This window comes from Cricetulus griseus, chromosome 3 (assembly GCF_003668045.3).
Source record: "Cricetulus griseus strain 17A/GY chromosome 3, alternate assembly CriGri-PICRH-1.0, whole genome shotgun sequence".
NCBI classification, from domain to species: Eukaryota; Metazoa; Chordata; class Mammalia; order Rodentia; family Cricetidae; genus Cricetulus; species Cricetulus griseus.
The window spans coordinates 161,051,208-161,075,534 of NC_048596.1; the positions used below are offsets into that span (position 1 = coordinate 161,051,208).

At 43.2% G+C, this 24,327-nt stretch overlaps 1 protein-coding gene across 1 annotated transcript in view; it reads right to left on the reverse strand.

Annotated features, from left to right (window-relative positions):
* Nucleotides 1-7,639, reverse strand: part of Mylk3 (myosin light chain kinase 3) — a 35,108-nt gene extending 27,469 nt beyond the window's left edge. Inside the window, exons 1-3 of the mRNA XM_035441407.1 lie at nucleotides 7,154-7,639; nucleotides 1,717-1,780; nucleotides 378-816 (exon numbers count right to left, since the gene is read on the reverse strand). Coding sequence (XP_035297298.1) covers nucleotides 378-816; nucleotides 1,717-1,780; nucleotides 7,154-7,639 — 989 coding nt within the window. The remainder of the gene's footprint in view (nucleotides 1-377; nucleotides 817-1,716; nucleotides 1,781-7,153) is intronic.
* Between the last annotated feature and the right edge of the window lie 16,688 nt (nucleotides 7,640-24,327).

A 24,327-nucleotide genomic window follows, 5' to 3' on the forward strand; every position in this document is an offset into this window, starting at 1 on the left:
TTTGGGGCTAAACAGCTGTGGGACCAGGTAGAACAGAAACTCCATCTACAAGTTAGTCATTCTCGACCCTATTCCCCATTAGGGTGAAAAACAAAAATCCGAGAATGATACCCAAGAATCACTGCAGACAAAAGGAATCAGAATCTCTGGGCGTGGATGTTTCTTTTTAATCCCCACTCCCTATCCCAGGTAATTCTAATGGCCAGGTGGATACTAGTACCCCTAGGACCCCAAACATAGATCATTCCCCATGAATCTAGTTCCGCTCTATATATACAGTGGTCACCCAACATGTGCCACTGGTCCGCTGGCCATGCTTCACGTAAATGGATGCAGCTGACTGCACCCATTGCCCAACACAGAAGAGCATCCCTTACCTGGGATGTGCTTCACCACTGTGAACTTCACTGGCTGGAGTTAGCGGCCCAAGGGACAGAGGGCTAGGCCCTGAACTCAGTCTCATGCCCTCTTCTGAGAGCCAACAGTCAGGCTTGCTTGACGAAGTTCCTTGTTCTGCACTTTGGGACATCTTGAGGCTGGTGAAGACCTCACTGATTCTGCCGAGTGCTACAGACAATTCTAGGGTAGTCCCAGGGTTCTCACTGGAAGCTTCAGGAAGCCTGATTTCTGCTTCTGTGGGTGGGGGTACTTGGCCTGGGCCAAGAACTTCAACTCCCTGCCTCACTGAGGCTCCTCCCTGGGTGAAGTCAGCTCCCTTCAGTGAAGGATTGATGATGAGAGGCAGCCTCTCCACTGTCCCCACTGCTATGTCCTCCTTCTGGCTCTCTGCAAGATAATAAGAAGCATGAAAACACACTCTAAGAAACACAGATCACAAAGACAAGCATATATGTGTCATTCCATGTACAGCATCTGCAAAAGCCAAAAACAGGACATAACCCATGGGAGATGTGTCTATGATAGAACATCCACCCAATGGAGCCATTTTTAAAATGAGAAAATAGAGGCCTGAGAGTTAATAGCAGTTAAGAGCTCTGTCTGGTCTTCCAGAGAATCCAGCACCCACAATGTAGCTCATGTGTCTGTAACTCCATTTCCAGGGGATCTGATGCCCTCTTCTGGCCTCCATACACAACGCACACACAAGCGGTGCACAGACCCACCAGATAAAACACCAATACACACTGAGAGAAGATGGGAAGAAATCTGTGAGTGTGCACACGTGTGTAAACATACAGCTACTTATAAGTGGTTTGCACAGACTGGACCTGGCAAGAAAGATAAGACTTTTAAATGATCACAAATAAATGCCTTAAGAAAGAAGACACAAGCCAGACTTCTCTTAGCATACATGGTTTCATAAATTTAACTTTAGAACCCTAAAAATATTGTTTGAAAAAAGAATTTTTGTCTTCTTGAGAGGGGGTCTCACTGTGTAGCCCTGGCTGTCCTGAACCTCACAAAGATCTGCCTACCTCTGCTTTCTGTGTACCAGGATTAAAGGTATGCACCACCATGCTGGGCATGTAAATTTTTAAAAGAGAACAGCAATCTAGAACTCTGTAGATAGAAGCAGGAGGACCAGAAGTTCCAGGTCATGCTCAGCTACATCATGGAGTTTGAGACCAGCCTGGGATACATGAGACCCTGTCTCAAAAAGCCATACAAAATTAAAACAACCATGCCACGGGTGGTGCACTTGGTATTTTATTCTGAACCATTGTATGTGTGGTGGAAACAAGCAGGGGTACTCACCTGCTCCTCCGGCAGTCAGCACATGCTTTGGCTTTGCTCCCGTAGCTTCTGCTTGTTCCTTGTTCTAAAACAACCACAATAAAAACACCCTCATTCGAACATCCGTGGACTGCCTACCACATGCTTAAATATAGTTAATTTCATACGATCCACAGCAGTGTGGCCAGACATGGAGGCCGGATGAGCCTAGTTTCAAACCTAAAACCCTAACCTCCTTTCCAGTACTTCACTGAACGGCTAGGGAGCTGGGTCTCCTAAGAGGAAGTTCTAAATAGCCTGGGGTGCAAGGGTCTTAGGCCAGGAATGGGAAAAAATCCTAAATCATCAACTCAGCTCTGCTACTCAAGCTGCTATCGTTCTGGTTGAGACTGGGTTCTGAAGTCAAATCATGCTTGTGAATGGTGCCTTCAGCCTGAGCGCTGAGGAGCTGCCTCCAGATGAGTTTTAGCACTGGGCCTGGAGCTGCCAGACCTTTGTTTTTCAAGAGGAACTGGAGTTAGATTTTTGTTTAAATCAGACTTACTAAAGCACAAAATTAAATAAAAATAATTTATTCAGGCATTGTTTGTATACAATAAATCACACACACACAAACTATAAACTTTTTTTTTGTGTGTGAGACAGCGTTTCACTGTGTAGCCCTGGCTGATCTAGAACTCCCTGTAAAGACCAGACTCACAGAATTCTGCCTGTTTTTGCCTCCTGAGTACTGAGCTTAAAGGTGTGCGCCACCACCACCAGACCAGTTTAACAAACGTATAAAACGTAGGACAATTCTGCTACCCCCAAGAGATCCCTAGAATTTTAATCTGAGGATTTAAATTTTCAGTGTTGGAAACCAATTAAAATCTTTTCAATGCTGCAGATAAAATGCGTCTTCAGCTATATTTTTCCTAGGCTCCCATTAAGGACCCATGAGGCTGGGGCCTGAGAGAGGCCTGTTACTAGTGAGTCATCTACCATGGTGTAGGGGGAGTGGGGGCATGTTAACCAGAGCTGCTGCTATGACTTAGCACCAGGAGCCACATTTGGGATTTTACTGGCCAAAGGTTCAAAACCCCCTGGGGGTTCCAGCAAGAGATGGAAACCTTTTCTGGAGAGTTCCCTGACAGTCACAGAGTGACCAGGACCAGTATAGGGCTCTGAGGATGTCTGTCAGGCCCTGGTCTATAGCAGACCTTTTAGGTTTAAAGAAGAGCTGCTTGTCATCCCTCTGGACCAGCGCCCAGCATCCTTACACAGTGGGCTCCTTGGCACTGGTCACTGTGTTTCAAGATAGCTGTAGCTGGTGAGTAACTTTTGTGTGCTGGACACACTTTTCAAAGCATTTCACAGATTAGTTCCTACAGTGACTGCCCGCTCTATGAGATAATATTTGCAAATGGAGCAATTCCTGATTTACACAGTGAAAGTGAGAAGCAGAGAAGCAGAGGAATAGGCCAGGTGCTGGAAGCAGAGTTAAAAGCAGCAAGTTTGACCTGAGAGGCCAGGTTCCTGCCACACTGCTGCACTGAGAAGGGTGATGTGGGATCCCCCACCCAGCTCCCAGGCTACGGTTAGACACTGACTGTGGTGCCCTATCCCCCAACCATGATTTGACTTCAGAATCCAATCAGAACTATAGCAGCTTGAATGTTGATCTGACTTGGGGTAGAGTTTGTTTTTCCGTTCCTGGCCTACATGCTTTGTTTGTCCTCCAGGGAAGGTCCCCAAAGTCCTCCCCTCTCCTGAATGCCCCTGCTCTTTTTACCTTTGCTTCACTCACTACGCTCAGTCTTGTTCCCTTCTCACTCCTTTGTGGTTCCAAGGCATCAAGTATTGCATTCATTCATTCACTCATTCATTCAGAGTGTGTGTGTGTGTGTGTGTGTGTGTGTGTGTGTGTGTGTAAAAGCATGAGCCCCACCCTTGGAGATCACATGACAACTTCCCAAAAGTGGCCCCTCCTTCTACTACTGGTGTTCAGATTTGACAGCAAGTGTCTTTACCCACTGAGCCATTTTCAATCCCAAGGACAGTAAGTTTTACTCTAACTTTCCTTCCCTTCCTTCTTTATCTGTCTTCCTTTTAGTGTGTGCACATGTGCAGGTCAGAGGACAACTTATGGGAGCCAGTTCTTTCTCTGTTATGGTGGTCCTAGGGATCAAACTCGGTTTATGAGGTTTGGTGACAGCCGTCTTTGCCTACTGAGCCATCTTGCCAGCCCAGTGTTGCTCTTTTAATAGTAAGGACCCAATACATGGAGAGCACATAGCCCAGCACCCAGCACATAAAAAAAAATATGCTAGCTGTTGTTATGATCCTCATGCCATCAGTGTGGCCCAGACCTGTGTAGCAGACAGCCCCTCTTCCTTCCTCAGCAGGGTCTATCCTGTCTCTCCTGTTCAGGAAACCAGAGGCATTGCCACAGACCACTTCATTCTAGAGGCTGACTTGTGCACTGTCCTGAGGCAGCCCCTGTTGGCTCAGATAATCCTTTCCCTCCTTTTCTCTGGTATAGGAAGCTTCCTGTGTCCACCTGCTCATGCGGCCTGAAGTCCTGAACAGCTTGACTGTGTTGGGCCCATCCATAATTGAGCCTGAAGCTGAGGGCAGCTGGCACCTAATGATAATCTAATTCATCATTCCAGAGTTCAGTGAGAACTTTAGAGGATGAAGCAGGTGATGGGTGGTATGCTGGGGATGTGGGCCAATGGCAGGACATCTGCCTTGTACATGTGAGGCCCTGAGTTCAACCTCCAGCATCACCACAAAAATATAATACAAAGTAATCAAGGAAGACCTTGACCAAGCCCTGACATAATTTCCAAATGTAACAGCCAGTGCTAGGATGTAATTCAGTTTTGTGTATGACTACTACACCCCCACTCTCTTAAGGAACAAATGGAGGGTCTCCAGACATCTCTGGAGTCTGGATTTCAACATGGGGAATGTGTTCATCCCTGACAATAGAAGTGTCATGATCCAGTCAACAGCTGGCAATCTCATGGGCAGACAGGACACAGATGGGAAACACAGTGGGGCTGCACAGACAGGTAACAGTGCTTTCCTGTTCCTCAGTGTCTATACATTTACAACATGGGCATTAGTTAGTTCTGATAGTCTACAAATAGCTCTTACAAACAAATAAGGAAAGGGTGGGAGACAAAATAGGAAAGAGGAGGACAATTTGTGATCAGGTTGTTCACTGAAAATGCAAAGCTCTAGGATATGCTATTCTGTTTGCTCGTGGCTGTGTTTGAGGTTTTCCTTAGTAAAAAGACATATTTTTATGAATTCAAAAGAAGAATCGGTTTTATAAGACATCACCAATTGCTTCGTTTGGGTCTGACTTAATAGGAAAACTAAGGATTTTAAGAAGTTTAAGACATTTGGGGATGTTTGGATGTTAACATCAAATAATAGCAAAATTGTTTACTTCAGGGATATACTAACAGCAATATGATTGTGCTTCCGAGGTAGCCCTTATCTTTTAGACAAAAAATGCTAAATTCTACTTGTTGCTTGTTTATCGTAGTGCAGGGTTTGAAACATGGACCTGGGCATGCTGGGTAAGAGCCCCCTTTGAGCAACACCACTTGTCCCAGCTTAGTTCCCTGCCTTGTATGAGACCTCTTCCTCTAAAAAACACATTACCCAGAATTTTAATTCTCTTCCACTATTCATTTCATGCTGATGAATTAAAAGTGGGATCTCATGTGCATTTTTAATATTTCAATATGAAAAACTTCAAAAACAAACCTCTTGAAGATCATTCACCCCATAGTATCCAGGACACACAGGAAATGTAGTATTTGCCTGCATCCTGCATCTTCCTGTAGACGTTAAGTTATCTGCACATTATACATTGTATCATATAGTTCCTAGTGTAATGTGCTATGCAAATAGTCATTATTTTGTAGCAGAACTATCCCCCAAGTAAGGGGTGGCATCTACTCCCCACACTCAGGAAAGCTAAGGAGAAGCACTTTTCTGAAGGCGTAATGAACCTCCACCCACATCCCCTGAATGACTGAGCATATTTTTTAGACAAGGCCCCATATATCCCAGGCTGGCCCTGAGCTCCTGATCCTCCTACAGGCATGTACTGCCACACTTTGCCTTGACATTTTGAAAGGCTGATTAGGCTTTATCCACATGATGTGCTCTTAGTTGCAAAACCTTTACTTGGATAGCTCACTGGAACCAGAAAACTGAGTCTGGGGATGGGGGTGGAATCAAAAGGAGCCACTTTTCATATGAGTTTTTCTTGGATTTATCCTTGCTTGCCCCCCACACACACACACTCTCTCTCTCTCTCTATCTCTTTCTCATTTGGGTGTTGAGGATTAATCCTAGGGCTTCCTATATCAAAAATGCTTTTCTTTTACCATGTTAAATTATCAAATTAAATTCATTTTACTTTAATTTTCTTTTTAAGGACATTAATTTGATTTATTTTAGGGGTGTAATTAGATTAGATTCTCTTTCTTTCACAAAGTCCATGCTGGTTGTCAGTGACCAGAGCCACTGTGTGTGTCCCATTTCTCTGCAGGCCAGAATCTCCAGGGCCTCAGAGCAGGGAGCTGAGGGAGAGGCGCTCTCCATGAGGGAGGACAGGGAGAAGAGAGGCAGCTGAGGGGCCTGGGACCTGCTAGACTGGGAAGGAAGGCACCTTCTTCAAGTACAGGCCTCATTAGACCCAATCCATCACCTGCCAGGGGCAAGTGATAATCACAGAATCTTAAATGGTGGCTCCAGGCTATCTGGTGTTGGTAAGTGGCTGGCCCTCATCTGTTCCAAACAGGATGTTCCCTGCACACAGACACATGCAAGCACACACACACACACATCCAATGGACAAATTTCTATTAGCTCATGGGTGTGATTATACAACCCTTGGGAACAGCCACTCCCATAAATGTCATCTGTCACCTTGGAGGGGCGGGTCAGGCTTCTGCTTGTTGCCCCCTGTGAGTCAACACTCATTCCCCCACAGGCAGCTACACACTTTGCCAACTCTGGAACACAACAGTGTTGGGGACAGTGAGGGTTGGGTTGTTGAGTAAGGGCTGTGGGGTAAATTGACCATGTCTCTTATTCCAGGTATAAAAGGGCAAACAAGGGCCAGAGAGAAGTCCCAGGGATGTTAAGCACAACACCCTCTTCTTCCTCATAGTTAGTTTGTTCCTCACATCTAGGTGGCCTGGAGTTGCTAAGGACCTACATGCTGACTGGACCACTATCTCATCTTTTCTTAGAGAGAGTGGGGATTATTGGTCTATAAAGAAATCCATCTACAGTCCCTAAATTTCCATCTTTCATTTCCTCATCAGCAGGACACAGGAGCATGATAAGAAAGCAATGTCCCCAGCTCTTCTAGAAATCATTTCCTGGCCAGTCTTCCCACCAGGGTCCCGCAACCCCCTCCAGCCAGGGCAGGGAACCCAGAACCAACCTCCTCAGGGCGGTCAACCAGGCTGCCTTCCCTCCAGGGCACGGTCCCTTGGGCGATGAAATCATCCACCTTTGAATTCTGGAATGTGGCCCCCACCAAAGTAATAGCCCTGTCCACAGCCATCACGGTCTTGAAGAGGGATTCGAGCCTGGCACCATGCTGGGCACCCTCCTGCCGCATAGCCCTCACCAGCTCCAGGACCTCAGGCCATGCACCCTGAGCAGCGGCTGGAGGAGGGTTGTCAGACCCTGCCAGACCCAACTCCCGGGAGGCCTCCAGCCGGTGCAGACCTTGTTCCAGGTGGTCCATGCCTCGGCACACACACTGCAGCTTCTCTGTGACGTCGTCCTGGAAATGCAAGAGTCTGTCGACCTTCTCGCTCAGCACGGTAAGTTTTTTGTCCATGGTGGCTAAGCAGGCTCTGCCCAACGCTGGCAGACCCAGGGGGCCCAGACCCTCTAGATCCTCCTCTGAAACCCCTGACATCCCAGTTCCAGCTTGGTAAGGGCAAAGGCAAGAAGAAAGCGCCACGAGCCTGCTTCTCACTGAGGTGGTAACATCTGGAAAGCCATTTTCCTGGTAAGAGCCTTACTGCACAACACCAGTCTGTCTTGCTGCCTGGGCTGTTTGGGGAGCTGAGAGGGCCAGGTTCTCTGTGTGTCTGCTTAGCCTATCTCCCACTCAGCCACTGCCAGAGAGTGACAGGCTGAGTTTGGCCCAGGCCCTTCTCTTGGAGCCTCTTTGACATCATGGTAACAATTAACATTCCTCTATAAGAGGCTGCTGATGGCAGATATTTTAGGCATCTGCCTGGAGAAGGCTGGGGTTCACACAGCTGATGCTAAAGGTTGGGAGAAAATGTATTTAGCATGCAAACGGGGAAGGGGGAATCCACAGAACCTCCAAACATTACAGACAACTAAGGAGAGCTGAGAGCAGGAGACTCTGTCTTCCCCAGGAATAAGCCCCCTAACTGGTTATCCACTGCCAAGTACTCAGCCCTAAAATAATATACAAACGAGACTAAATAAACTCAGTAGGTTGTAGTTATAAATCCGTGTGTTTTATACATATAATAATAACAAAGAAAAAGACATGAATTTGAGTGGAAGGGGGACATAAGAGGGGCCGGATGGAGAAACAGGGAGAAATATAATTGTAACTTAATTAAAATAAAAATAACAGGGCAGTGGTGGCACACGCCTTGAATCCCAGAACTCAGCAGGCAGAGGCAGGTGGATCTCTGAGTTCAAGGACAGCCTAATCCACAGAGTGAGTTCCAGAAGAGTCAGGGCTACAAAGAGAAACCCAGTCTCAAAACACCAAAATAAAATACAGAAAACCATGTTCTCATTAACATACAAATTCACTTTGGTCTTTTTAAATGATAAAATCATATGTATGCCAACAAATTGTCTTAAATTTCTTCATGATTTATGATTAACAAAAACTGTTTCCTAAGAGAGTATATCTGTCAGCTAGACTATGCAAGGTGGTTTTCAGACTCCAGACACTGAAGAGACGGTGTCCCACAGCCGGCCACACATGCATTTAATTCACAACAAAAGGCAAGACCGAAGCAGAGTAAACTTCTGCCTTTTACCATCATGAAAATGTTAATGTTTTTGCAAACTAAAAACAGACTTTTTATTGTCGTTTCCCCACTTGGATGATAAATGAAATGTGGATTTGTACTACCTGTGGGGGAGTCTACAGGTCTTGCCCCTCCCAGACATGCACATGTGTCCCTCCTTCTACCTAAAAATAGATCTGAGAAACAACAACCCAGGCTGATCATGAAGTGCAGCCACACAGGTCATGTTCCTTTAAAAAGCCCTTGGAGAAACTTATCAGTGACCCTCAGGCTCCCAGTAATGATGAACACACCAGACAACCAATGTCTAAGTTTCCAGGCTCTATAGTGTCACAGAGAGCAATGGGGCCTGTGTTCCTATGGTTTTCAAACACTTTTTCTTCAATTCTTAGCTTGCATCAGACTCTTACAGGAGCATCAGGGTCTGAAGTGGACACATTCAGGTTACCGCTAAGGTGGGACACAAAGGTGAATTTGCACCTCAGAGTGCCAAGGATGTCACAGAGCAGCAGTCTGTCAACTCTCATCCAGTCCCTTGTGGGAAAGAGCAGAGCCCAGAAATGAAAATGTGCCCAGGGCATACAGCCACATGAGCTCCAAAGGTAGTTTTTCCAGGACAGGGAAGCACAAGGGAAGGGGGTTTTAATGTCCCCCCAGATTCCCTTTACTGAACACAAGCAATTTTATAAACTGACCTGGAAATTTGGCACCCACAAGCACCATCAAGCCATTTTACTATTTTAAGCCACAGGTGGCCTTTCAGCAGTCTCCTTGCTCTGCTTGATCACAGCCCCTGTAGTCATCCCTCTTCAGGATGCCTGTTGCTCAGCATGGGAGTATCCAAGCTCGTTTCTGGGAGCAGTTCTGAGTGTTGGTGATGGAATGAGCTCAGTAAGCTCAAAAGGAGCTTGGTCTATCCTATTAGTGAAATTAAAGACAGATGCATAGAGTGGGGTGTGGCTCAGCTGGTAGAGTGTGCACAGAGTCCTGGACTCAATTCCTGGTACTACATGAACCAGGTATGGTAATGTATCAGTCTGGCAGGGATGAAGATTTCCTGCAGAAACTCTTGTGTCCCTCACTCCAGCTCTCAGACAATTGAAATGATGGACCTGTGAACCACAGTCCCTGAAAAGAAGCTGTGTGTAGAGGCCGGCTGCTGTAAACTCCAGGGTTGGGCAAAGTTTGGAAGGTTGCAGCCTCAAGGCTAAATTACAGTTTATCTTGGGTGATCTTTAACCTTCCAAGCAGCTATCCTTAGTCCCCTGTGTCATCCTGACAAACAGATAAAACCTTGGGAATGCATTAACTTAGCAAAACCCTCCCCTCCACCACTGGAAGAGTTAAGAATGCTATCTCAGAGCTGGAGTGAAGGCTCAGCAGCTTAGCTGCCAGTGCTCACCGGGTGGCTGACAACTGTCTGTAACTAAATTTCCAGGGGATTTGTTAGCCTCTTCTGACATCTGCTGACACCACGAGTCACGTGGGACACCACAAATCAAGTGATACATGCAAACATGAAGACAAAACACTCATAAAATAAATAAACCTGAAATAAATTTTCAAAGAATGTTATCAGAAAAGACCTGAGGCCTGTTGAGATTCTGCCATCTTGCTATAACTACCTCTCTTATGTTTCCACCAAATGTATTTTCAGAGTTCCTTGGTTTGCGGCTTCTTTTATTCTGTTCCCATAAAAAGCCGTGAAACTATTTTCGTGTTGGAACACTGTATCTTATCTCTAAAGGAATCCATCTCTTGCTTCTTGTGAGCTGAGAGCTGTGCTTTTGTGTTAACCTCAATTTAGAGTGCCGGTAGGAATTGCATGGTTATAAAGAAGGGAAAGGCTAAAGCCAGGGCCAGCCTGAACAGAACTTCTCCCAGAGAGACAGTGTTACACTTCTAGATCATCTTGAGCCAAAAGGTAGATCGGAGACATGCAGGGACCACTCATCTTAACCAGGACTGCTTAGATATATATAGTTCTCACCTCTCCCTAACCCTAACCCTCAGGACCCTGAAGACAGACTCGGGTGAGGTTCACTGGATCTATTTGTCCCCTTTCCCTAAATGGCCACATTGAATAACTTCTCTTTTTCTGAGTTTTGCTTTAATTTGGTTCTTTTAATCGCTCATTGAGGACAGATGAATGACCCTACCTTCAAGCGGTGACCCCATCTGGTAACAATCACAGAACTATGAAGGGACCAAAAGGAACATTTGGAGGTGGCTGCCATCCACAGAAAGTTGGCTTTGGATGGAGATGGAAGACTGGAAGGTTCTAGCAGTTGCTAGTGTCATATTATTTCAAGGGCATTTTTCTATCTTACAACTTCAGGAGGTATCAGCTGCTTTTTCCATGGTAAGACTTTATGTCACTTCTGTTGGATTATTGCTATGTTTTGTCCTCATGATAACATATGAGTGATAAGTATATTTATTGACGCTTGTTGTGGAATAATCTTTTTGTACACTGTGAAGATTTATGACTTGGATTGGTTTAGTGAAAAGCTGAACGGCCATTAGCTAGACAGGATTTTCAGGGCACAGGACACTGGGAAGAAGGGCAGAGATGTGGGAGAAGCCAGACAGACAGAGAGGAAGGAGCATGGGCAGTATGAAGTAAATGTAAAAAGCCACAAGGCAGGAAGTAAATTAATAAAAAATGGGTGAATTTAAGTTGTAAGAGCTAGTTAGTAACAAGCCTAAGCTATCGGCCGAGCTTTCATAATTAATAAGAAGTCTCTATGTCATGATTTAGGGGCTGACAGGAGGGACAGTAGTAGGCTATGATATAAAATGCTGTATTTGCATGTTTGTAAAACGTCCTTGTTAGCTTTCCTTTTTTCAGGAGCTGGAGAAGCCTCCATGGTTGAGAGCATCTGCTACTCTTGTGAGGACCCAAGTTCAGTTCCCAGCCCCCATGTCAGGTAGCCCAAAACTGCCTGGAACTCCAGTTCCAAGGGATCCAATGCCCCCTTACCACTTCAAATGGCAATTACAGAAGATATAATTCTACAAATAATAATTTTGAGAAAAATTTAAAAGGTCTATTTCATTCAGTCTTATAAAAAGGAGACAGATTGATGGCTTACATTTAATGAGTTACTAAATTATTGAACTATGACTTCATTAAGTGGTCAGAAAAAATATCTAAACTGTTTCTTTGGTAGATAAATGTAATATTTTAGGGATCCGCCTATATGTAAAGATACTTTTACATGATTTTTGTGGCCTGGTTTATTTTATTTTATTGAGACAGGGTCTCATTATATAGCCCTGGCTGATTCCAAATTCACAGAGATCTGCCTGCCTGTCTCCTGAGTGCTGGGACTAAGGGCATACTGTACACCTAGAAACAGAACCAGAAGGATCTGATTCTCAAGGATTCTTTTGTTGGAGTTTGAGAACAGGGAAATGGACAGGCTAAACATCTGGGCAGCTGCAGGAAATGGGCCAGGCTAAACATCTGGGCAGCTGAGGGAAGAAAAGAGATTAAAAGAGAGCCTTTTGAGTTAGAGTCCCCCAAAGGGGAAGGGGCAGATCTCAATAACAGAGATCCATATGAAGCTAGATGGAGGAAGGGGCTCTTCAGAAAGAAAAAATGCCCAGAGTGTCGACCAGACACTCAGGATTTGGACCTGTATCCAAAGGGGAGGTGCAAAGGTAGGTGACAAGAAAAGTGAACAAACTTGATAGTGAAGCTGTCTAAGGGGCTAGCTACACCAAGAAAGGTGACAATGACATTGAATGTTATGATCTCCCAGACAGACTGGAGGGTTAATGTCTCTACCCAGGACCAGAGATAGAACTCAAATTCTGTTCCTTTAATGGAGAAAGTAGCTTTCCCTTAGACCTCCACCAAACATGGTACTTCAGTCCTCTTTCCTTCTATATGTTATTTTCTTGTGTGTTACCCAGGAAATGGGAGATGAAATGGGAGAAGGCCATCTTTAATGGCCCTCAAGCCTGCTAACTCTATCTTCTGTCTAGTTAGCAATTTGGTGTAAATCTACATTGTAAAATAATCAAGATAAAACCAGTGTAATTGACAAAAATATACTAGAATTAGTTTCCATTCATTGAATTATTAAATTCAATGTTTGTATTTGTAGACAGAATGCTCTCATTATACATGTAATGCTATGTAACTTTGACAGATACAATGTGATGAAAATGTTACTAGAAATTTTGTTCACAGGCCTGGAGAGATGACTCGGTGGTTAAGAGCACTGGCAGATCTTCCAGAGGACCTGAGTTCAATTCCCAGTACCCAGGGGGCAGATCACAATTGTCTGCAACTCCAGTTCCAGGGGATCCAATGCCTTCTTCTGGCCTCTGTAGACACAAACACGCACATGGTGACAGATATACATGAAGCCAGAACACTCATACAAATTAAAAAATAATAAAAAGGTTTTTTTTGTTTTTTCGAGACAGGGTTTCTTTGTAGCTTTGGAGCCTGTCCTGGAACTCACTCTGTAGACAAGGATGGCCTTGAACTCAGAGATCTGCCTGTCTCTGCCTCCTGAGTGCTGGGGAAAAAAGAATTTCTTATTTAAAAAAAGACAACAGAAACTTTTTGGAAATGCATACATACATAATGCATACATACGTATGTATATGTATATAATAATATGTAAGGGGCCGTGGGCCCAAAACTATGTGGCTTAAAGCCCACCTTTGTAAGACTTTTAATGACCTTTAAGTTTGCGGCTTAAAGCCAGCTCTGTGAGCCTCCTGTAACCTGCAATTAGATACGGTTTGGCCAAGCGGAACTGCTAACTGCTTCTGTTCTGGAGCTTTTCTGTTCGCTGTTCCAAGGAAGACCACTAGATGTTCCGGCTGACAAGAAGAATGTTCCAGTCCCAGCAAATACCTGATGTTCCTTCTATTATTCCCCCCAATTCTATTGTTGCAGGGCTATTTAAGCCCACTCTAAGCCCCAATAAATCGAGACCTTGACATTGCACAGACGGACTCTTGTCCTTTCTTGCGCCACTTGGTCTCCTTTCTCTCTCACCCCCATTGACCCCCTAGGTGATACCCCCTCGAGACCCACAAATAACCTGGCCTGCTGGACGGGTCAATAATATATACTTATTACCAGCATATATGACAATTTCAACATCAAATCCATTTAGAAGCTTGCTTTTTCTTTTCTGTTTTTTTTCTGTTTTATATATAAAAAACAGTTTTTTCATTGTAGTACAGAGAATTAGTACCCCATTCTCCATCTTCACATGAATATTTTTCCACTTCTCCCTTTGTTCAAATATTTCTATTTCCCAAAACTTGTCTGTTAAGAGCCTTGGTGCTTCAATAGACTATGCTGAGTGTTCTGTACTCTAAACTTGACTGGGGTGTATCTCAGTGGGTAGATGATCACCTAGCCTACCAGAGGCTCTGGGTTTGATACCCAGCACTGCAAAATGGGGTAGTGGAGGCACATAGGCCTATAATCCCAGGGGTGAAGAATCAGGTCTTCAAAATCATACCTAGAGTCAGCCAGCTCCAGGCCCACCTGTGCTCTGTTAGACCCTGTCTTGGAACAAGAGAAAACTACATTGTCTATTGAAAGTTGTAATGCTGTCTTCTCTTTTCTGCTACGACTCTGCTTATTGAACTATTAGATGAGTGTGGTGGATTGAAGGAGACTCTGGCTTTGAATGCTTGGTTGGGGGGCCCTGCTTCAGTAGGCTCAAGAGGTGTGTGGCCTTGCTAGAGGAACTAGTTCTTGAGGTGGGCTTAACGGTTTCAAAAGACTCCCTCCATTTCCAGTTCAATTTCTGACAGTTCAAGATGCAAGCTCCTCGTTCTTCCCAACCCCATGCTGCGGGGCTTGTGCCATGCTTCCCCACTGTGATGGCGATGGACTCTTGTCCCTCTGGATCCAAGACCATGAGCCCACCACAAGCCCTCCCTTCTATAAGTTGCTTTGGTCATGTGCTTTACCACAGCAACAGAAAGGGAAGTAAGACAAGGAGCATTAAGGGAACTTAAAAAATGAGCCTATATTTAAAAATCAAAATTCCCCCCAAATCAGCATGTTTCTACCACCTTGGACCCTTTGTCTTATCTTAAAAGTCTACAGTTGAACTCGGATTCATCAGTTTTCCTTTCTGAATGAAACAATGGGCAGACCTAAGAAACAGCTGTAGTTTCCTTTTCCTCTTTGCACTCTGGTTTTAAAAGACATGTCCCCTAGTAACTAGACATTGATTGTACTGCCCAGTTATTGTTTGCATGGGCACGAAGTAGCCTAGGGAAAGCAGAGCAAAGGCTGATGTCTGTGAATGCTTTCCCTTGTTTCCCATATCTGCTGCTGGGTCACTCTTCCCTAGCAGATACCATTTCAGTACTTTGCCCACTGATTGGCTTGGAAGAGTTTCTGTGCTTGTGTCTTGGGTTCCCATTTCATCTCCTAAGTGCATGATTTAGGGGATTTTGATAGAGGGAGCAAGCCAATTTTGCAAGTTTTCATTTTGCCAAATGATATAAAAGTTTTTACTCAGTTAAGAACTTCATCTAGTTATTGTTACAGGAAAAAGTATACCATTTTTAACACTTCGATAAAGGTCTTAAAAATACTTGTGAGTTAAAAATTAAATATAATTCAATCTATTGATGCCCAAAATATATTTAAATTTTCGTTTTCTTTTCCAGTTATCCATTGACTATGTCATCAACAGCTCAGAATCACGAGGATGCTGAGGAAGTAGACTGTGCTTTTAGTTAGCTCTTAAAATGTGGGTGATTATTTTAAATAATCTGAGAGCTTGTATAGCATTTGTTTGTTGGAGACCTTAGAAAATCACAGGGCAGTCTATAGCCATAGGTAGTTATGCCATCTTAGGACATTTTAAAACTAAAGTCCATTGTTCTGTTCTCTTTTTTTTTTCATTTTTTATTTAAATTAGAAACAAGATTGTTTTACATGTCAATCCCAGTTCCCTCTCCCTCCCTTCCTTTCCTGCCCCCCACTAACACCCTGTCTATCTCATACCCTTTCTGCTCCCCAGGGAGATTGAGGTCTTCCATGGGGGGTGGTCTTCAGAGTCTGTCATATCCTTTGGGATAGGACCTAGGCCCTCCCCCATGTGTCTAGGCTGAGGGAGTATCCCTCTGTGTGGAATGGGCTCCCAAAGTCCATTCCTTTGCTTGGGATAAGTACTGATCTAGTACAAGAGGCCCCATAGATTTCTGAAGCCTCCTCACTAACACCCACATTCATGGGGTCTGAATCAGTCCCATGCTAGTTTCTCAGCTATCAGTCTGAGGACCAAGGGCTCCCCGATGTTCAGGTCAGCTGTTTCTGTGGGTTTCTCCAGACTGGTCTTGACCCCTTTGCTCATCACTCCTCCTTCTCTGCAACTGGATTCCAGTTCAGTTCAGTGTTTAGCTGTTGGTGTCTGCTTCTACCTTCAGCAAAGTGGCAGGATACAAGATTAACCATTCTTCTGTTCTTAATCACATTTTATATGTATCCTAAAAGACAAGCTTTGATGTTTTGTTAAAAATTGTTTATGTTCCAGGCTTGGGCTACTTGGAAAATTACCTTACCACAGCCCAGATTCATTTAAGATGTGGCTGAAAGAAACAATAGCTGCAGCCACAGTCAACCCAAGCAGTAGGTACATCAGGCCACTGTGTGGTCTTGTTTCCCCTTGGCCTTGAGCCAGGCTAAACCAAGCATGGAGAGATATAAGACAGCCCACAGCAGTACCCTAGGCAAGAAAGAGTGAGAAAACATGGGGTTGTGGATGACGGAGGGCTGGTAAGACAATACCTCCCACCCACATGCTGTACCTAACATTTCTCTTTAAAGGAGATAACTGGCACATTCTGTAGTTCCTGTAGTTCTCTACTGACTCCTGAAACAGATCCTTCCCACCCTCTGTGAAAAAGGCTTCATCGTATATGTAATGCTGCCCTCTTAGTCAGCTTAAATGGCATCTGAGAAAAATCTTCTGCCTGGACAGCCATGCTGTTTGAAGCCCTGGTGTATATCTGCTTGCCCTGACAAAATAAGCATTTGTTATTTTATGCAAGATGCACTTGTACATGATCTATTTGTAACGACTAACCCTGCCCCATAAGTCTGTAAGAGATCTAAAATTTTAGCCAATGTTGTAACCCCATTGCCCTACTGAGAGAAAAATTCTGAATCTCATTTCCAAAGGAGAAGTTGGCTTCATAGATTAAAAAAGACCTTTGTATAATTCTTCTATGTGGTGGGGCTAATTGTTTTTGCTCTATGATATAAAGGTTAAGGAAACACTTCACAAAGAAGACATTCTGTAAAATAGAACTATTGTTGATGCTAACCTTCTCCAGCTTTTGTATTCCCTGTACTGGATAGTTTTATGCCAACTTGACACAAGCTAGAGTCATCTGAATGGAGGGAACCTCAACTGAGAAAATGCCTCCTTAAGATCTGACTGTATGGAAAAAAACAATGGAATCCTGAAATTTGCAGGAAAATGGATGGAACTAGAAGAAACCATTCTGAGTGAAGTAACCCAATCACAAAAAGACAAACATTGTATGTACTCAATCATATGTGGATTTTAGACATAGAGTAAAGAATTACCAGCCTACAATCCACACTTCCTGAGAAGCTAGGAAACAAGGAGGACCCTAAGAGAGACATACAGGGTCCCCTGGAGAAGGGGGAAAGGACAAGATCCCCTGAACAAATTGGGAACACAGGAAGAGGGGGTAGGGAGCTAGGAGAATGAGAAGGGAAGAAGAGGAGGGATGCAGAGGACATGAGGGAGCAGAAATGTTGAGTCAGGGGAAGAATAGAAGATAACAAGAATGGAGATACCATAAGAGGGAGACATTTTAGGTTTACAGAGAAATCAGGCACTAGGGAAATGTCTGGAGATCTACAAAGATGATACCAGCTAACAATCTAAGCAACAGAGGAGAGGCTACCTTAAATGCCCTCCCCTGATAATGAGATTGATGACTGACTTATATGCCACCTGATAGCCCTCATACAGCAGCTGGTGGAAGTAGAAGCCGACACCCACAACTAACCACTGAACTGAACTGGAACCCAGATGCAGAGAAGGACGAGTGATGAGCAAAGGGGTCCAGACCAGGATGGTGAAACCCACAGAAAACAGTTGACCTGAACATCGGGGAACTCTTGCTCCTCAGACTGATAGCTGGGATACCAGCATGGGATTGATCCAGACCCCAGGAACATGGGTTTCAGTGAGGAAACCTCGGAAATCTATGGGACCTCCTGTAGTAGTTCAGTACTTATCCCTAGCATAGGTGTGGACTTTGGGACCCCATACATATAGAGGACTACTCCCTGAGCCAAGACACATGGTAGTGGGCCTAGGCTCTATCCCACAGGATACAATAGACTCTGATGACACCCTATGGAAGGCCTCACCATCCAGGGGGAGCAAAAAGGATATGTGATAGGTAGGGTTTTAGTTGGGGGTGGTAGGGGAGGACAGGAGGGAGAAGGGAACTGGGATTGTCATGTAAAACAATCTTGTTTCTAATTCAAATAAAATAAATAAATAAATAATCTTTGTGGCTGAAAAAAAATCTAGCTGTAAGGCATTTTTTAAATTAGTGATTTTTGGGTAGGGCCAGTCCACTGTGGGTGGCACCATCTCTAGGCTGGTGGTTCTGGGTTCTATAAGAAAGCAGGCTAAGCAAATCATGAAGAGGAAGCCAGTGAGCAGCTCCCCTCCTTGGCCCCTGCATCAGCTCCTGTCCTGTTTGAGTTCCTGACTTTACTTCTTTCAGTGATGAACAGTGATATGGACGTGTAAGCTAAATAAACCCTTTCCTCCCTAACTTGCTTTGTGGTCATGGTGTTTCATGGTAGCAATAGAAACACTAAGACAATTCCTGCCTATGTTAATATGTTCCTCAGCAAAGGCAAGCACACAGGCCCTAACGTTGGCACCACACTGTGCCTCCTAGTGATGAAAAGATGATGAACACTTGTTAATCTAGACTGTCCTTAACTTTCACGTTAGTTTTACTTTTGGTTGTTTCTGTAAATTTCAAACCTGTTGGCTGTTAACGTTCTGGGAAACATTTGCTCTTGATCAGTGTGTTCTTGTTAAGCTTTTTTTTTTTTTCTAACATAAGATCTGTAGGAAAGAGGATAGATGCACTTGGATACAGATGTTGGTAGAGACCAGAGGTTTCAGGTTCCCTGGAGCTGGAGTTACAGTTGCTTGTGAACCACCTGAGTTGAACTCAGATCCTCTATAAGAGCAGGATGTACTCTTCACCACTGAGCTGTCTCTCTGGCCCTGGAGCTAAGCTTTAAAACTATTGTATATGAACCTTCTGCAGAATTATTTGCTGGTCACAGTTGTGTTTCTAGAAAGTTTTATGGCTGATTATTGTCCTTTAACAGGCTGCAGAAGTACGATTTCTGACAAAGGAACATGAACGATATTCTGGAGTAACTAGGACATCATTCACAATGCCAACAGAATGGACTCTTGGTGTGGCTAACCTAAGAATCACTCTTTTTATACCTCTTAGTTGCTGAAAATTGGCCATAAAGGGATTATTGGCACTAACTTCTTAACATCTGTCACACTACAATGGGGGAATCAAATCAGACCAACTCTGAGCCCTGAGATACTGATATCCATCAGTGTAAACAGCAGCACCGAGAGATTCATTCTTAGTTCACTGCTCCCCACATCCCTGCACAGAGAAGGCACAACTAGGAAACTGTACACCCCTGACAATGAGTCTGCTTCTAGGGAAACTCAAGGGTCCACAACACAAGAGTTCTATTACTTGATTAGAGAGGGCCCCTTGGAAGCTACCCCAGATGATCTTCAACAAAATGGAGCAGTCAAAAGCCTCAGCCAGTCACTCAGTTATTAGTACCATTCTGAAATACACAGAGACAAAAAAGGATCACGGGGTATTCAAAGAAAGCCTCCCAATGAAAATAGGAGACTAAAGAAGAAAGAAATATAATCAAGGAGAAAACAAAGAATATGAGAGATAATTATGCAAAATGACTGTCATTCATAGCCACAGAAACGTGTGAAAGGCTGTCTGTCCTAGAAATTTGGAGAGGGCTTATAAAAGGATAGAATGAAAACAGTGGGGAAAATTAAAATATGAACAGTAAATTTTAAAAGTACAAAAGTATGGATTACAAAATAAAGTTAAGATAGCCGGGCGTTGGTGGCGCCTTTAATCCCAGTACTCGGGAGGCAGAGGCAGGACGATCTCTGTAAGTTCGAGGTCAGCCTGGTCTCCAGAACGAGTGCCAGGATAGGCTCCAAAGCTACACAGAGAAACCCTGTCTCAAAAAAACAAACAAATAAATAAATAAATAAATAAATAAAGTTAAGATACTATCTCGGGGCTGGAGAGATGGTTCTGCAGTTAAGAGCACTTGCTGCTCTTGCAGAGGACTTGGGTTTGGTTTCCAGCACCCATATGATAGTTCAAGCTGTCTTTAGCTCTAGTTTCAGGGGGTCCAATGCCCTCTTCTTTTCTCTATGGGCATAAGGCTTGTGCATTGATATATATATATATATATATATATATATATATATATATATGTACATATATATGCAAAATACTTGTACACATAAAATAAGAAAAATCCTAAATATTCTAAAGATACTGTCTCAGATAGTGGCACAAAGAATAAAGGCATAGGGTCAGTGAGATGGCTCAGGGGATAAAGGCACTTGCTGCCAAGACTGGCCATCTGAATTTAATCCCCAAAACACACGTGATGGAAGAACAAACTCCCACAAGTTGTCTTCTGACTTTCATGTGTGCGCCATGGTATTTGAGTGCAGTACACACATGAACATACATATCCACACAGATTAATCAATAAAGAAGAAACAGACAAATGTAACTTAAAATTAAAAGTAACAAAAATAAAAATGAGGAAATATGCATAAGAAGCGAGAAGAGAGGCTGGAGAGCTGGCTCGGTGGTTAAAGAACACTGCCAACTTTTCCAGAGACCTGGGTTCAATTCCCAGCTCCCACAACATCTGTAACTCCAGCTTCAGAAGGTCTGACTCCCTCTCTGACCTCCTTGGAGACCAGGCACACACATATAGTGCACAGACTACATGCAGGCAAAAACACGCACACACATAAAATAAAATCAAAATTATTTTAAGAAAATAAACAAAAATGTATTAGATGATGTATCTAGCTAGTGTAACATCTAATTAACTGGGGTTTCAGGACCTTATCAAATAAATACTATAGTCATCATGCAATTTTATGGCAGAGATGGCCCAAAGGCTAGAAGCACTGCCTTTCCAGAAGACCAGCATCCAGGCCCAGGAGCTCCCAGCAGCCTGTAACTCCAGCTGCAAAGGATCCAACACCGTTGACCACCGTGGGCACCAGCTTACAGATGTGCATGCCTACACACACACACACACACACACACACACACACACACACACACACGTGCACGTGCTTTAAAATAAAATAAATTTTAATTTTATTTTATGCACAGCAGCTTCTAGAAACTCGCTTAAGAAGTGCCTCTGGGCATTCTGGGACACAGCATCAGCACCACGGCAGGCTGTGGCAACAGATGCAGCCAGCAGAAACTATCTAACCATCAGAGACTCAGCCTCAGCCCCGCCTACACCTAGAAGAGTCATTACCAGGTCCTCAGCATCGCCTGCACCTGGAGGAGTGTACACTGGAGTCTTGGCCCTGCTTGCACTGAGATACTATCTGTGCCTTGGGCCCATCTGCTCCTGGAGGAGCAATCACCAGAGGCTCAGCCCTGCCAGCATCTGAAGGAGCTTTCAACAGTGCCACGGCCCCCACCTACACCAATTGGAGAAACAGGGACCCCCTGAAGCACAGACTCCACATGTACCAATTGGAGGAAGAGATGGATGGACAATAAGCTAAGAACATACTCAACATCACAAATAACAATACAGCAGCACCAGAGACTAGTGGTTCTACAACAACAAGACCTGAGTTTCCCAATGCAGATGAAGCAGAAGAAAACAACATAAAAATAACTTTATGAAGATGATTGATGCCCTTAAAGAGGAAATGAAAAACTCCCTTAAAGAAATGGAGAGAGACAAACAAAAAAGCAGAAAATATCAACAAAATCATTAAAGAAAACTAAGAAAATGCAATCAGGCAGGTGAAGGAAATGGTTCAAGATTTGAAAACTAAAATAGAAGCAATAAAGAAAACACAAACCTAGAGAATTCTGGAAATGGAAAAATCTGGGTAAACAATCAGGAAATACAGATGAAAGCATAAACTACAAGAGATGCAAGAGTGGAAAGAGAATCTCAAGCATTGAAGATATGATAAAAGAAATAGATTCATCTGTCAAATAAAATGTTAAATCCTACGAATTCTTAACACAAAACATCCAGGAAATCTGGGACACCATAAAAAGACCTAACCTAAGAATAATAGGGATAGAAGAAGGAGAAGAAGTCCAGCTCAAAGGCACAGAAAATATATTCAACAAAATCATAGAAGAAAATTTCCTCAACCTAAAAAAAAAAAAAAAAAAAAAAAAAAAAAAAAACCTATGAAAGTACAAGAAGCTTAGAGAACACCAAATATACTGAACCAAAAAAAGTCCCCTCACCACATAATAATCAAAACACTAAACATACAGAATAAAGAAAGAATATTGAGAGCTGCAAAGGAAAAAAAAAGGCCAAGTAATATATAAAGGCAGACCTGTCAGAATTACACCTGACTTCTCAATGGAAACAATGAAAGCCAGAAGGTCCTGGTCAGAGGTTATGCAGACACTAAGAGACCATGGATGCCAACACAGACTACTATATCCAACAAACCTTTCATTCACCATAGACAGAGAAAACAAGATATTCCATGACAAAACCAGATTTAAACAATACCTATCTACAAATCCAGCCCTATAGAAAGTACTAAAAGGAAAATTCGAACCCAAGAAAGTTAGCTACATCCACAAAAACACAGGCAATAGATAATCCCACACCAGCAAATCCCTAGGAGAAACACACGCACGCACACACACACACACACACACACACACACACACACACACACACACACAGTACCAACAACAACAACAAAAATAACAGGAACTAGCAATCACTGTTCATTGTTATCCCTTGATATATTGAGAAGCCTATAAAAAGACACAGGCTAACAGATTGGATACAAAAACAGAATCCATCCTTCTGCTACATACAAGGAACAGACCTCAACTACAAAGAGAGACATTACCTCAGAGTAAAGGGATGGGAGAGGATTTTCCAATCAAATGGATCTAAGAAACAAACTGGGGTAGCTATCCTAATATCTAACAAAATAGATTTCATACTAAAATAGTCAAAAGAGATGAATAAGGTCATTTCATAGTCATCACAGGAAAAATCCATCAAATCTCAATTCTGAATATTATGCCCCAAATACAAGGGCACCTTCATTTGTAAAAGAAATATTACTAACACTTAAATTACACATCAAGCCCCACACATTAATAGTGGAAGACTTGAACACTCCCCGCTGACCACAGGACAGGTCTCCCAGACAGAAACATAACATTGAAGTAAAGAAAATAGCAGATGTTATGACTCAAATGGGCCTAACAGACATCTATAGAACATTCCACCCAAACAGAAAAGAGAATACTTTCTTCTCAGCACCCTATGAAACCCTCTTTGAAATTGACCACATACACAGTAACAAAGCAAACCTCAACAGATACAAATAAATTGAAATAACCCCTTGTATCTTGTCAAATAACCACAGCTTAAAGTTAAAATTGAACAACAACACTAATTAAAGAAAGCCCTCAAACTCATGGAAATTGAACAAGGCTCAACTGAATCACTACTAGGTCAAGGAAGAAATAAAGAAATTAAAGATTTCCTGGAATTCAATTAAAATGATAGCACAACATACCCAAAACTATGGGACACAATGAAAGCAGTGCTAAGAGGAAAATTCATAGCACTAAGTGCCTACATAAAGAGTAGAGAAATCTCACACTAGCAACTTAACAGCACGCTTGAAAGCTCTAGAACTAAAAGACGCAAACTCAGCCAAGAGAAGCAGATGACAGGAAACAATCAAATTGAGGGCTGAAATCAAAAAATTAGAAACAAAGTAACAATACAAAGAATCAATGAGAGGAAGAGTTGGTTCTTTGAGAAAATCAACAAGATAGACAAACCTTTATCCAAACTAACCAAAAGGCAGAGAAAGAATATGCAAACTAACAAAATCATAAATGAAAAGGGGACATAACAAAATTCAACACCTCTTCATGATAAAGGTATTGGAGAGAATAGGGATACAAGGATCATATCTAAACATGATAAAGGCAATATACAGTAAGCCAACAACCAACATCAATCTAATTGGAGAGAAACTCAAAGCAATCCCACCAAAATCAGGAACAAGACAAGGCTATCCACTCTCTCCATATCTATTCAATATAGTACTCAAAGTTCTAGCTAGAGCATTAAGACAACGTAAGAAGATCAAGGGGATACAAATCAGAAAAGAAGTCAAACTTTCACTATTTGCTGATGATGTATATGATG